The sequence below is a fragment of the Leguminivora glycinivorella genome, chromosome 17 (assembly GCF_023078275.1).
Source record: "Leguminivora glycinivorella isolate SPB_JAAS2020 chromosome 17, LegGlyc_1.1, whole genome shotgun sequence".
Taxonomy (NCBI): domain Eukaryota; kingdom Metazoa; phylum Arthropoda; class Insecta; order Lepidoptera; family Tortricidae; genus Leguminivora; species Leguminivora glycinivorella.
The window spans coordinates 1,660,249-1,676,338 of NC_062987.1; the positions used below are offsets into that span (position 1 = coordinate 1,660,249).

Below are 16,090 nucleotides of genomic sequence, written 5' to 3' on the forward strand. Positions count from 1 at the left end.
CACTTTCCCATTTATAATATTAGTATGGATTTTAACTTTTTCTCGAAAAATAAAAAATAACATAACTAACATCTAAAATTATGTAGGTACGAGTAACATACCAGTCGGGTATAGACTAGGCGTCAAAACGGTTCAAAAACTAATAGAATTACCTAAGTAAGAGTTATCACATTTAAACTTTTTTTATATTAATATTTGCGTTTAGATTTAATTTACACTGTCATTTAAAATTTGTCCTTTATCGAATTTGCTCTAAAATACCTCAAATTACGTTAATTTTGCTCAACTCGAGGTTCCAACAAGTTTCATCGACATCGCGAAACCACTAAGCCTCGTAGTAACTAATAAGTTGCTCTTAAGCGAGATGCCAAACTAAGGTAAATACCCACGAAGCTGACTTCATGCCTTGCTTGCTTGTTTCCTACCCGTAAGATATTAATATTATTTAAAAGATAATAATTATAATATTGTCTTTAATTAGTTCAGTTACCGCGATAGTTACTCATGGAATAAAACTATGGAAACGGATTATATCGCGTATAATGAATTTACAATTCATCCCGACGTTTCGAACACTTTACAGCGTTCGTGGTCAACAGGTGACTGAGGAAAAAGTACAATGTGCAAAAGCTACTCACATACAACGAAACGAATATTAATGAACCATAAATAATATAGATTTTTTCTACTCCAGCACTCAAATCTGCCAATTAGATTATTGTCAGCGGTATCCAAATTAAGTTCATTTGAGTAACGATAAGAAAGTCTATTTGTCTATAGGTTGCTGTATTCCTATATTCATATGTTACTGCTAGCAGTAATCATATGAATATAGGAGTTCTGTTAATTTATTTTTAAAACACAACTTCCAATTTATCAGGTATGTTTTCATTTGTAACTTTTAATAAATAATAATTATGATGTTAAGGTTCATAATTTAAATCAAGATGAAAAAATAAACTGAAATGCGTTTTACATATTAGATATTGCAAAACAAAGGTAAAAATCATAAGTTTATCAAATAATTTTACATTCGACATTTAAATATTCTTGAACGCAACCACATTTTTCGTAATTGAAAACCGGCTTATTTTCTATTTCTCTTGTCTATGGCATGTTTGACATTTGTAAACTTTTGACGAAACTTTTTGAGCTAAGTATTTTAGTGTTGTGTAATTTATTTTAATTCGACGTTATTGTGCAAAAACTTAAGTAATTATAAGTGACTCTGGTGAACTATGTACTTCCGAAGAAATCAAGGCTATGGCGATCAAAGTGACTGACAATTCGTTACCTGAAAAGTCGGATAAAGCGCACCAAAAATGTTATGATTGTTTTGAAATGGAAATTGCAAAAAAATGTTTCAAATTTCTCTGAAACCGCGTTGTTGGCATATTTTGAAGAATTGTGCAACAAGTTCTCGCCATCAACATTGTGGACAGAATATAATAGTTAAGATTCACACAAATATTCCCATTCATTATATGAAGTAGGTAAGCAACCCATTTTTTTATTCTCGAATAGGTATTTATTTAGCTGTCGTAGAAAAAGTATAGTATACAATCGTAACATTATGAAGGCTATAAAAGTCTCGTACCTTACTTAGGCCACTCGGCAAGCCTCGTGACCTAACCGCGGTACTCAACTTTTATAGCCTTCATAACGTTACCGTTATATAATATACTATTAAAGGCTGGTTCAAACACTTATTAGGAGCCTCGTCTGCCAACAAACCATACTCTGGTTTGGCAGAAGTTAAAGTTTAGTTTTAAGTTTTAGTTTTGAATAATTGTTTCATTTCAAAAAAAAAACAATTAACTAATTAATCTACACAAAATTGACAAAAACACACTGCAAATGTTCAACACCATACAGCACATATGCCTCACAGTCTTCGTCGTGCTTGTTCCATTATCAGATGTACTACTGGATCCCAAGCCGGTAAAGTCATCTTCTCTATTAAAGTTTGGATATTTCTTGATCTCAATGGCCTCGCGCAACATTCTGGGTATAAGTAATATAAGTATACCGCTTCTCCTTAGCAAGAACCAGAGGCTTGTCAAACTTCATAGCATGATTGACTTTATCCGTGACATGTCCGACGGTCCTTGTCATCCGCTTTGTGCTCCTTCACCCGTGTGGAAATACTTCGTTTCGTCTGCCCCACATATGTCGGGATGAATTTTAAATTCATGATACGCGATATAATCCGTTTTCATAGTTTTATATCATGAGATAATTCTTATGTTATCATTGTAGGTGATGTGAGCACAAGACAAATTTTTACCTAATAAGTACCTACACTACACTAAATAATAATCACTATAAAATATTTAGTTCAATGTTTTATAAAAGTATCTCCTTTGACACTTTGCTGGGACATAAGTCTTTTTTTATTATTATTATCATAAACTGGCCAGTGATTGACCTTCCGTGATCATACCACCGGCCCGAAACGTTAGAAAGAATGTTTATTGTTGGAGGTTGACTAATGAGCGATTTAGATAGACACTAGCCACCTCGAAACTTCGCCGAAGCCATCCCGACCTTCATTAGAATCAATATATTATCCTAGTGCGCAGTTTTTCGCGTAATTCGAACAATACTGACAAACACATACATCACCGTAGGACTAACTACAAAAATATAACAGTAAGTTCAAATCCCTGCCGATATCCAAGACAGAAGATGGATGGGCCTATAAATGGCCATTCCCCGATGGCCCATAAGGCCCTCTCAATCATTCCCCTATGGCCAGTACAGTTTATAAGCTCCCTAAATAACTACTGATAAAGTTTGACCTGAAGTTAGTTTTTGCGGAATTTGCTTTGAGCTGATGTGTAGTACGAGTATTTTGGTACAATTTACCTTTAACCTGTAAGTAGAATTTGGACACATTATTTAAATAAAAAAAAAACAAATATTTTAAGGAAAAGTAACTATGTATTTACCTACATACCTACTTACGTACCTAATCTCTCTAGCCACTCGTTTGCTTTCGGTAACTGCTACTACCAGCTGTCACTTTGTTTTTACCTGACAATAGAGTCCACTAGAAAATTATCAAGCAATTGAGTGACTAGTGAGCGAGGTCAAAAACGAACGAACCTCTAGTTAATATGGCTAGCTAATCCATTACGCCACCCAGCTAGCGAAACCGCATTCTTTTTTTGGACAGAAACAAAAACTTTGTCAACTCTTTTCTACATCTCTGTTTAAAAATGGAACATGTTCCTATTTCTTAGAACAAATTAAATTATTCTCATTTGAAAATATTTTAATTTGTATTTTTAAGTAGTAACACTACTATTATACTATAAACATTAAATAAATGTCATATACAAAGAAAAAGTGACCAAGGCCTCCAAGTGTTCCGAGCTGGAATCGAACCAGCGTACTCCGTTAACCGGACGGATGCCTGTAAAACCACTCGGCCATCGGATCACGAAAGCAAGGGTCGAAATTTCCAAGTATATGACACAATTACCGAAGGCTTGGCGCCCCCCCGCCATCTCTGAGGTAGAACCGAAACTAGTTCGACCTCCTAACTGAAGTTCACTAGAGTTATCAAGCCGATAAAATTCGTTTGTCCCTTTCTATCACACCAATACGTCGGAAAGGGATAAACGAACTTTATCGGCTTGATAACTTTAGTGAACGTTTATAAGGGGGTAACAGTATTATTAACAAACATATGTAGGTACCCTGGTTTGGCGGAAGTTGTGATTTAGGTAGTTGTAAGTTTTGTGTCTGAATAAACATTTATTTTATTTCTATAAAAAACAAAACGAAGTAGAATCAGCCTAAAAATTAATTCTTGGGGACCATTTCGCACACGAAAGCAGCTGGTTGGAGGCAATTTCTGGTCCCGGTGAATAGGTCTCTGTAGTCATATCGTTTTGATACCGTCCCGCAATCGTTGTTCGATTCGTTCTCGTCGTTTCCGTTGTTTCCGTTGTTTCGCCACCGCTTGTAGAATGTGTTGTCGAATTGTTGGCCTACAAAATATGATTACAAAACGCCTTTAAAATAATGAAACTACCGAGAGAAAAATATGAGCTGTACATAACTCAATCCAGTATTTTTTTTCAGTGCCAATGTGCTTAAAATGAGAAAACTAAACTGCAAGTTTACATTAATCGACACATGCTCTGCGTTGTGATCTAATTATTCGGCATACAACAGTGGTAAAACCTTATTAGGTACGACGTACTTTTGAAAACAGGGATTCGAACGAAGCGCTTGCTTCTTCTTTTCTTATGTGCACTGCCGGGGACTAGAATTCCTTGCGGCGTCTATTATTTATTTCTCAGCTCTTGTAACCTAGCAAGTATGTAAATAATAAAAAACTAACCAACCCACATAATCATAATCATAATCATAATCATTTTATTGGTAAAGCTAATTTACATGTCAGTCAATGATACAATAAAAAGAAAACATTAATAATAATAATAGTCCTTACATCGTAAGCATATCAAATAAAAAATTTAGTCAAGAAACGAGTACAAAAAAATAAAAATAAGAATATTAAATTACAATAAAAATTAACATTGAATTCAGCACTTTCAATAGAAAGTAATCATTATTCTTTGTTCGTTATGAACTCGTTGTAATTGTAGAACGGGTGCTCAATAAGCCACTTTTTTAAGCGATACTTAAAGCTAGATATGCTTGGGGCTTCAGTGATGTTATCTGGTAGGTGGTTAAAGACCGTGGGACCCATGACGTGGGTCAGTTTTGAGGACTTGGCGAGCCTGCGGCCGATAACAATGAGCTTCCCTGCATTTCGTGTATTTCGCCCATGCACCATGCCATTTGTCTTGTACATTGAGATATTTTCTCGTACGTAAACTGCTATTTGCATAATTATAACAGCAGGTAACGTAAGTATACCTAACTCTTTAAATAGCGATTTCGCCGGTGTATCTGCTGGTACTCGAGCTAGAATTCTGATCGCGCGTTTTTGCAGGCGAAATACCCTTTCCCACTCGGCACAGCGACCCCAGAGTTCAGCTCCATATTGCATCAGTGAGTGGACGGTGGCAAAGTAACATGTACGGGCTACCTCTGGAGCCACTGTCTTGGCAACCCGGCTTAGAGCAAAGCAGGCACTGGCCATTTTACCGCACAGCTTGTCGACGTGTCGATCCCATTTCAAACCCGAGTCGATTTCAAACCCAAGAAAGGTAGAGGCGGTGGTTTGGTCCAATAATGTTCCGTTGATTTGAACAAGTAGTGGTGATAAACTCCGGCCCGCTAGGTTGAAATGGACGAAATGGGTCTTTTTTAGGTTTAACGCTAGGCCGTTTGTTTTGAACCACTGAGCTAGCTGCGCTGCTGTCTCATTCAATGCCTGACGAACGCCATCCATTGTTGGGGCCGTTACAATAGCTGCTACATCGTCTGCATACATCAGGACTTCAGCTGTTTTTATAGCGTCTGGCAGGTCGTTCAGAAGGAGTGAGAAGAGGAGGTTTGATACAGACGATCCCTGCGCGACGCCCATCTGGGCCCCCGATGGATCTGACCTCACCTTCCCTCCATCACCGACAACGACTTGCGATCTATTTTGCAGCAAGCTCTTAAATAGAGATAATGCTGTGCCCTGGATGCCATAATGGCTGAGCTTGCTCTCGAGTACGGCGTGGTCGGCGACATCGAATGCCTTCGAGAGATCGCAGCACAAGACGGCCACGTGCATCTGATGCTCTCTTGCGGCCATGATGCGCCGAACCAGCTCGCGGGTCAGGGAGGTTGTGGATCGGCCTGCGCGGTACGCGTATTGCCTGTCTGACAGACTATCAGTGGCGATTAAAAAGCTAGTGAGACGAGTACTTAGCCCATTTTCAAAGACTTTAGCTATCGCTGGTATGATCGAGACGGGCCTATATGCGTCTATATCCCCTCTATTGCCCTTGCCTTTGAAGATAGGGGCTACTTTGCTCATTTTTAATGATTCTGGGTAAGTGCCTTCATCTATACAGCGCGTAAAGAGTTCTGCCATAACGAAAGATAAGGGAATAGGCGCTAGTCTTAGTAATAACATATTAATACCGTATACATCTTTAGAGGCCTTCGGTGGAATGTGAGAAGTTACCAAACGGTATACCTCATCCGCTGTAAAGGGGCGGAGAGTAAGCAGTTGAGTGAGCGCAGGGCGCGCATCGCGCAGCGCACGCAGGGCGCCGGCGACGTCGGCGCGCGGCGCCCCGCACGCCGCTGCGGCGCTCAGAAATCTGCAATTCATCGCGTCAACTACCTGCTTCTTACTGCTATACTTTGACCCATCAGGTTTACGAATCACATCAGTCACATCTAAGGTAGGACTGTTGTACTTTCCACGTTCGGTATTTATCACAGTCCACATAGCTTTAGCCGTGTTTTTACTTGATTTAATTATATTGTTATGGTGACTAGATTTACAATGTTTAACTAATTTATCATAGTGCAATTTCATGTCATGTATCATATTATTCAATAACTCATTATTCATATGTCTATTTCTAAAATCTAAAATGTCAAAAAATAAAGATTTATAATGTTTCACATCTGCAGTAATCCAGGAGTCGACCCTAGTACATAATTTTGTTTTTCGCAATGGAAAACAAATATCGAATTTACTAACTATAATGTTGATAAGTGAAAAAGCCAGTTGTTTTGCATCGTTATTTTTTAGGAGTACCTCGTTCCAATCGACACTATTAATACTTGCTGTAAAGTTAGCCTGGTTTAATTTAGAGAAGGATCTTGCATATGTATAAGAGGTGTTGAGAGACCGCTTATCCGGTAATAATATTTCTCCTTTAATAGCGAGGTGGTCACTAAGGTTCGTAGTTACAGGCATAACGCTGACTGAACTTTTTGGTAGATTTAGGTATAAATGGTCAAGGCAGGTCGAAGTGGTAGGCGTAACGCGTGTTGGGAAGTCCACTACGTTCGTACATAAATATTTTATAGGATATTATAGGACATTCTTACACAGATGGACTGAGGCCCACGGTAAGCTCAAGAAGGCTTGTGTTGTGGGTACTTAGACAACGATATATACACCGTGTTTTACTTAACACTAAAAACCTGAAAACAGTTTGTTCAGAATCGAGAGTAGAATCGATTGAGCTATATCTTGATGGGGGTAATATTTTTATGTAAATTAGTATTATTAGTTTTTTTTTTGTGCCTATTCTATTGTACTTGTAATACAACATTGTGTATATCGCATTGCTAGAGGTTGTTTACCTTTTTCAGTATTTAGGAGTATTAATACTGGCTGGTTACTTGGACGATTATTTTTTCCGCTACTAGCTTCACGTTGTTTGTCAGTTTAATCAGTTTAATCTTAATGTTTATCATAAGTCATAACAAATGGAACTCGTACCTAATTACAACCTTGTCATTTTGAATAGTGGGTTTAAACTTGCTTACTGCGATTACCTGTCCAATTTGAAGTTTACTGTGACAAAGCTTTAAAGTGTTTTACAGTGACATCTTAGCTGTCTATTGGTAAACCTTATGTCGTTGCAGTAACGTACACAAATAAATAGTCTTATGATTTATGATGGTAGTTAGCAATTATTTTTTATTGAGTGTAGAGCTAAAAGTCAAGTAGAGCTGTACAGAAAATTAAAAATTCAATTAAAAAAAAAGTAACGATCAGATCAAAAGATGAATACTCTAGATGAGTTTAAAAAAATAAAAATCAGTTGGGGTGTCTGAGGTTTTGAGTGATACCGGAAACACGTTGTATAATATATAAATACTTATATACACAGAAAACATCTATGACTCAGGAACAAATATCTGAGCTCATCACACAAATAAATGCCCTTACCGGGATTCGAACCCAGGACCGCGGCGCAGTAGGCAGGGTCACTACCGACTGCGCCAGACCGGTCGTCAATACATATACATACAGTAACATAAAAGCTTAATTGAAATATTTACTTTATGTTTGGTTTGAACAATAAAGTTCCATTCTATTTTTTTATCGGTGGGTTGGTTCCCGTTGCATATCCACTTATAAAATCAAAACCAAACAAACCTTTCACCGTATAAAAGTCTCCATTCGGGAATAATCTTCTAAACCCAACAAAATACTCTTCTTCATATTCTGGCAACCTCTGGAACACGATATCCGCTTCATCAGTGTTGGTGACCACCGCCAGGATTCCGCCTTCCATGAAGCAGGTTTGCATGGCTTCCGTCCATGGCTTCTTTCTTTGGTTAAGCTTGTAGCATTTCTTGGTCTTTTTATCGTAATTGTACCCTGTAATAGTTATTTGTTTTTACAAAGGGGCAAAGTAGTTGTTTAACCGCACGTGCCAATATTGATACCCGGGCAAGCGAAAGATTCCAATATTGAACCGCGAGCGTAGCGAGTGTTTCAAAAAGTGGAATCTTGAGCGTTGCGAGGGTTTCAAGGCACGAAGGTTAAACAAGCTTTGCCACCGAGTGAAACACAAAATTTTTCACCACACCAACACGACCAAAATACTGACTATAAAACATCAGACTAAATCAAATCCATCGATTTACTCAATATTTATGATTCTAAATCATCATTTATAGGTAAATTCTATCAGCTAGCTTAAGGCATCAAGTTAAAATTTGTATGAAATTACTTTGCACTCTTGTGGATAAAATGCAATTTTGCTATCTGTTTTCGAATAGCAAAGTAAGCCTTTACCCGTTGGTGTGGTGAAAAATAATTATTTACTCAATAATGGAAGGAACTGACACAGCTTTAGTCATTTCGGACCCTTAACATCTAAGAATGCCTAGTACTTATAAATGGCCTTAGGGTAGATGTCACTACCACTACAGGTTCCAATTCGCACTTAAGGCAGTAATTTTGCATTTTTAAATTTATTCTAAGCCTAGTGGCATCTGACTGCAGCAGACGTTTCTCTATGTCAACCAACGAAGTAAGATAAACATGGAAGCGGCTTTTAAGAACATTACCGTTCAAATTCTCGGCACCGTTTAGCACACATACACAATTACGCCTACATTTACACAAGACAATACGTTTACAGGCCCTGTAATCAAAACTGGTAAACAAAACAATAGTCATCTCTTTTATACTAATGCACACAGATAAGTGTAGCTGAAATGCATATAATGTCACTAACTACCAATCAGCGATTTTATTCGGCTAATAACCTTCTTGCTGTACTTACTGGCAGCTAAGAATTCGCGGTTCATATTTGACTAAACTTTGACACGAAAAGGGATGGGTTTATGTCATACATTAAAGAACCAAGCAGAAATAATTTTAATTTTATGCATATTAAAAAATAACTACATAATTAATGTGTTGTTATGAAGTAACAACCTGCATATGAAAATAATAATTATGTCGTACACGTATGCCGCTATAATAAGTATTTTTATTGCTAGATAAATTCAATTTATATCTGTATGTCGATGTACAGTCACGTTCAGGTTGTTGTCAGTTGCCATCTATTGTTAACAGGTGTAAAACGTAGGCTTTCATTTTATAAATTTTACCCTTTCAGGGCTGGTCAGGTTTTTCAATCGCCAGATAAATAATATCTGTCAGATAAATATCAACTGTCACTGTAATTTATACGTGTGATGAAAAGGATAGTGATAACTTTATCTGGTAGATATATTTATCTGGCGACTAAAAAACCGGCCCTTAAATATGTAATTTACTTAGATGTCGCCACCGAAAGATAATAACATAGAACACTACTTTAAAACAAAATGCCAGCCGAAAAGTGGTTCCAAGATCATAATACGCCGTACTGACACCGGACGTCACGTCTATTTCTATTCTACAACTTTCTAAATTAACACGTTTAGGGTTGCTTAGTGACGTCATCTGTCATAGACCAAAGGAAACAAATGACTACGCGTATGCTATACCATACGTGTCCACGAATGTTTTCAGATTGGCCATTTAAACCACTATGCCGGTCTGGTCTGGTTTACACAATAGGTATTGTGTAAAAATAGTGGATGTTAAGCATTTGTTCGGATTTCGGTTTTTCATACCAGGCCAATCAAATAAAATTTATTGAAAGAATGAATCCGCAGCAAGCGGTACTTGTTTCACTTGTTAGTTTTTAACCCCCGACGCAAAAACGACGGGGTGTTATAAGTTTGACGTGTCTGTCTGTCTGTCTGTCTGTGTGTGTGTGTCTGTCTGTGGCATCATAGCTCCTGAACGGATGAATCGATTTAGATTTAGTTTTTTTTTTGTTTGATAGCTGAGTAGTCGGGATTGTTCTTAAACATGTTTTATGAAAATCGTGGCACTATGTAGGGGTTTTTTCAAAATTTAAATTCTGTGGTTATATTCCATGAGCGTATGAGTTCGCCCAAGTCATGTAGGTGAGCACATAGTACTCGTATTTGTTTTTTTTTGTGCTTTCTTTGTTTCGCTCGAAAACAGTATAGTCTCCAACGATATCTCGCTTATACACGTTAAACTTTCGTGAGACATATTCAAATAAATTGGCCCGAAACATGTCGCAGCAATAGCGATATAATAACGTGAGTACAACCGCAGATTCATTAATTATATGATATCTCGCTTTTCAGAGGGTACAAACTGCACGAAATAATGGCAACGTAGGCGTACGCATTGGGTATGGTAAACTTGTACCCACCACGATCGATGGTAGGACAGGCTGGAATAACCTCTTCAACCTTTTTGCAGACATATGGCTTAATACTGTCAGTCTCACATGCCTCCAGTCTGTAGGTGCCAGTATCAATCTCCATCACTACGCATGCGCTTTGGCCTTCCAAATCTTGGTCTTTGTCTGGTAGAGGAGATGGTGTAGACATACCTGAAACGTTTAAAGTAGTTGTTGGTCTTTTAATACAATGGACCAAATCTATACCTAAAATGAAACATGAAAATTGGATATTGTCACCAAACTAGTCAAAAATGATCCGTATTAGCAGCTAACGTACCTTTTAACAGGTACTTAAGTTTATTCCATAAATATTATTTACGTAATATTCAATAGGACCATTCTAAGGAAACAGAAGATAATAATAACTTATTAAGTACGTCGATCACAGAATCCTATAATATATAATGTCCATCTTCTTCGTCTCATCAGCTTGATGGTACCACACAATCAGATTTGCGTAATTTAACATGACAGATTAGTTAGCATACACAAACAAAAGTAGGAATATAAAATAGGTACCTACTATAAAAAGTAAGTACTTACATGTAAGTATTTTCCTATTTTTACTTTTACCTAATATACACAAATAACCAATGAAAACCTCCCTGGAGCCTAATTGGACAGGTATATATGCTTTATTCGCGCAACCTGGGTCGCCACAAACACTGCTCTCATCCGCTGTCTTCGGATAAAACAGAGCTGCAACTTTTACATGGTCATGAGCAAGGTCATGATCCTGTCTCATGAAATAAAAAAGTTTGAACCTACCGTCTACAGTCATAAATTCACCCAAGCCAAATTCATCGTGTATTCCTACAAAAATCTCTGTAACATTTGGCTTATGCTTCACCAGCGCAACCAAGTCCTTGACGACGGTCCATTCATTCGTGGTCTTTGGGTAGAAGAGGGTTGCCCCCTCGTCATCGCAGGCCAGGAAGGCGGAGCCCCAGGTCTGCCCCGACAGGTCCCAGTGCAGTTTGTAGAAGGCATCGAACTGGTCGATGTAGGTGTAGTCTTTTCGGTAGAAGTGCTCGCAGCGAGAGGCTGCAGCGATGGCTAGTCCTATTTGAAAGTAGAATATTTATACAGTATGATAATCTTTATTTACATGAACATATTTACAGTATTAGTAGTAAAAATAACATTAATGTGTTGATGGCCTAGCAGTTGACTGTCAATCCGGAATTCGCGGGTTCAAAAGAGGTATTCGGAACTAATATTACACATAGATAATTGCTAGACGCTTTTCAATGGAGATTTTGTCAGTCACCTGACAGTGCATACCAATGATGTTCTCTCTCAGTGGCAGAGCAGTAGTCGCGTAGTCTCTTTGGCCAGAAAAGCCAAGGAAGAGATGTAAATAATTTCTTCTATGTCCCAGCTTTAAATTGATGAGCCACCAGACCACCACCTAACCAGATATATACCTATGGGATGTTTCAGTTGTTGTGGGACTAAACATTGATACATTTTCTAAATAAAATAAAAAAACTTTCTGTTAATATAAAAATTAAAAGTAGCACTAGTACTTCTAAACAACTTCACAGGTCCAGAACACGCGAAGCTTTCGGCGGTCGGAGCCCGGGAAGCCGGTTACTGGCTACATACCCATCCCTCACCAAACACTGGTACTTTCTTGGATCCGACCCCCTTAGACTGGCGACTGTCCTGCGACTTGGGGTTTCGGTGTCGGCGTCGGTGCCATACATGCTCTTGTGGCACGGACGTGGACCGACTGGGGCACCATGGATTATCTTGTCAAAAAAGTGCACACCGTTTTACGAGACATGAGTAGCTTAATGACACTATCCGTCGGTCCCTTGCAACCATCACTGTGCCTGCTCTCCTTGAGCCGACTGGCATTATCAGAGATGATGGCAAGAGGCCTGGTGTCCTTGGTCCCTTGGAGTATGTACTTGGAGTATTAGTGTGGGATGCTACCTGCGTAGACACCGCAGGCACCGTCTCACCTCCAACGGACCAAGATAAAAGCGGGTGCTGAAATTTTGAAACGCAATAAATACAAGTCTTGACAAGGAATACCTTTTTGTACCTTTTGGCGTAGAAACTCTAGGTCTCTGGGGTCCCAACGCGAACAAGTTGTTCACACAAAACGCGAAGCGTCTGGTTGAGGTAACTGGTGATCGAAGAGCTGGCGACTTCCTCGCACAACGTATCAGCATTACGATATAGCAAGGAAATGTTGCCAGTATCCTCGGTACAATGCCTCAAAGGCCTATTTTAGACATTTAATAGAAATTACTTCAAATTAAACTTAAAATACCCGTATAGGTTTCCATGGAAAACGCCAAAACACTTCTTCTCACAAAAGGTTGTGGAAGCTGGTTAATTTAATTAAATACTAAACTATTATTTTACTTACCGATTACAAACACGAGTACTTTAAGGAGCATGTTGTTTATTACTATTTATTATACCGAGCTATCTTTGGCACGCCTTATCTTTCATATATAAAGACCTACAGTCCTTATTGTGCACAAAGGAGCTCGCAGAATGCTAGAAAAATAATGTAATGATTCCGTATAATAATATTCTCATACATTCATTTTTTTTATACTACATCGGTGGCAAACAAGCATACGGTCCGCCTGATGGAAAGCGGTCACCGTAACCTATGAACGCCTGCAACTAAGGAGTGTCACATGCGCGTTGCCAACCCATTAGAAGCTTGTACACTCCCATTTACTGTGTTAAGTACACAGCAAAAAAGAGTGTACACGTACAGGTTCCAAGGAGGGTTCGGGTTGCCGACGACTCAAAGGACAATAGACGGAACAAATTAGTTCCGTAGGTCCTTCCGTCACCAGCACACCGCACCCTCGTTGAGCTCTGGCAGCCTTACTCACCGGCAGGAACACAACACTATGAGTAGGGTCTAGTGCTATTTGGCTGCGGTCTTCTGTGAGGCGGAGGTACTTCCCCAGTTGGGCTCTGCTCTAGATTCGAGCGAGATGATATCCGCTGTGCTGTGCCCTACCATACAAAGCGGAATATTATTCGCTATGCCCTACCTCCTACTATCGTTGGTATAATATATGTGTTCCTAATAAAAGTCCGTAGATGTCCTAAGACAAAGATGTAGGTAATTAAAGGATGGGACGACGAAGAGAATACTAACCACGTAATTAATGTTGATTTTGGTAACACAATAATGTTCTCGTCTCATAGTTTGTAGACTTATTTGACAGTAATTGATAAGAAATAATAGACATAAAGTAAAATTCTTACTCAATATAACAGCTGTAAAATCATGCAGACTGCATTGGCAATTTAAATAAAAAACACAATAATTTTGGGTGCATTGGGGTAATTTCGAAAGGCGTCTAATTTGGAAAGTCATAAAAATCGCCATTATTTCCATCATAAACTGAAATAGATACCATACACTAAAGAAAAAGCGGTCAGGCCCATGGGTGGCGAAGCTGGGAATCGAACCCGGGTCTCCAGCTAACGCGGCTGACGTGATAAACCGCTACACCACCCCGACCGCCGAGGTACCCGTCGAAATTTCTCTAGTGTATGTTATCTCTGAAGGCTAGGCGCCTGTGACCAACTCTAAGGGCGAGCAATTTGTGCTTGCACCTCCTACTTATATGAATCCTTTTGCAGGATTTCGTATAAAATAAAAAATAAAAATAATAGGAATATTTAATAAAATATTTTGATTTGTTCCCTACATCGTTATTTCCATCTAGGGATTGCAATCCAGCAGTGTTTTCAATCCAGCTGGATTTTTGCTGGATCGGCGCCAATCCAGCTGGATCCAGCGCGGATCCAGCAGGTAGAAAAAATGCAAAAAAAAATACATTTTGCTCTACTATAGGGCTGTTATTACTAAAATTATTTGAAATAGTGAAAGGAAGGATGAAAACGCGCAATTTCGTAATCATAATCTATAAAAAAAAACTTAAAACGGTTCTCTTGTTTATCTCCGAAAATTGTATGACCGGATATCACTTCCCAAGTTCCAACGCACGTTTCGCGGAATTTTATTCCGCCGAATGTTCATTTCCCAAATTATCATATTGTTTTTTTTTTTTTTTTTTAATTTGCCAACCTTGCATTTACGTAGGTAACAATTTAAAGTTTGGCCGTTTGTAGGGTTTTTCAAAAGGCCTTTTTTTAAAAACCAAACTTTCATGTTATCTAATGTTTTACTTGACGTAATATACAACTAGTTGTTTATTGTATCTACCAAATGTTTTATTGAACACCGACAATATCTATGGCGTATTTCGAAAAATATGCAATACAGAGTCTCCTATGAACTTCTGAATTTATTGGAAGGGATGCAATTACGTATTTTACTTACGTATATATTTTTTTAAATAGTTACCTACTTACTTTTTTTCCAAGAATATTGTTTAATTTATTGTTATTACTTTTTTAAACTTTTTTCCGGTTTGCTCACGGTCAACCTAACACGCTCCTCGTCGTTTCGCTCGTCGTCGCCCCTGACTGGACTCTGTCATATATGATTTTACTGCCAACATGCTCCCTCTTAACAGGGAAGAAAAGTTAAAATTTATTTGTAAAAAGTTGGCATTACTTTTTGTAACCATTTTTAATCCTTATAACAATCTACATAAATAAAAAATGTCATTAAAAGTGTAACAACGATGAAGCGAAGGTACTACAATAAGTAGGTACATAAATAATGCTATCAACCAGACATGGCCTGCTTTTTTGGCACAACATTTGGGCATTCACTAGTTCACATTGAAAATTACAAATTTACTTACTAGTACTTAGTTTACCTTACTTAATGTTTATGAAAAAATAAACCTCTAAGTAGGTTTATTATACGTAGACAAACATCAGTCAATATTCTAATCTAAACATAAGTTGAAACTTAAAAGAAACTTTGCGGTAACAGTGAATAATTAAATACTATAAATACATTTTGAGATCTTCAGTAGTTATAATACAACACTTTAAGTTCTCGCGCTTTGTACAACGTTAGGAAAAAAGGTAAAATTATGTTAATTAATCGCTTTCGACCTGTATGTGACTTTAAATATACAGTTATAATACACTTTAAGTTCTCGCGCTTAGTACAACGTTGGGAAAAAAAGGTAAAATAATGTTAATTAATCGTACGAACGAACGTAAAAACTACTTACGTTTTTGAAAAAAACACACAATTGTAGCGAAATAGAATTATTTTGTGCTAAGCGGCCACGGGCTACGCGCGGGAACGCGGAACCGTTTTAAACATGACGTAAAATAAGTTTATTGAAATTAATTACGAATTTTATTGCAGATTTTTTTTTCTGCGGATCCGCAGCGCTGGATCCAGCGCTGGCTGCTGGATCCAGCAGACCGAAAAATGCGCTGGATCCAGCTGGATTGCTGGATGCTGGATCCAGCAATTGCTGCATATGATGGAAAATATCAAG

At 38.1% G+C, this 16,090-nt stretch overlaps 1 protein-coding gene across 1 annotated transcript; it reads right to left on the reverse strand.

Moving 5' to 3' along the window:
- Positions 1–3,742: 3,742 nt before the first annotated feature.
- On the reverse strand, positions 3,743–13,139 carry LOC125235315 (C-type mannose receptor 2-like). The gene is made up of 5 exons (XM_048141846.1): positions 13,054–13,139; positions 11,439–11,732; positions 10,638–10,820; positions 8,042–8,266; positions 3,743–3,998 (listed from the first exon to the last, which is right to left on the reverse strand). The coding sequence occupies exons 1-5, from the start codon at positions 13,082–13,084 to the stop codon at positions 3,811–3,813; spliced, it is 921 nt and encodes a 306-aa protein (XP_047997803.1). The 5' UTR covers positions 13,085–13,139; the 3' UTR covers positions 3,743–3,810.
- Positions 13,140–16,090: the final 2,951 nt, after the last annotated feature.

Bases quoted from the DNA above. Each gene is read 5' to 3' on its own strand.
- LOC125235315 (XM_048141846.1), bottom strand. From the start codon at position 13,084: ATGCTCCTTAAAGTACTCGTGTTTGTAATCG. The intron at 11,733-13,053 runs GTAAGTAAAATA...ACTTTCAAATAG, and splicing joins AGTACTCGTGTTTGTAATCG to GACTAGCCATCGCTGCAGCC. The intron at 10,821-11,438 runs GTAGGTTCAAAC...TAAACGTTTCAG, and splicing joins TGAATTTATGACTGTAGACG to GTATGTCTACACCATCTCCT.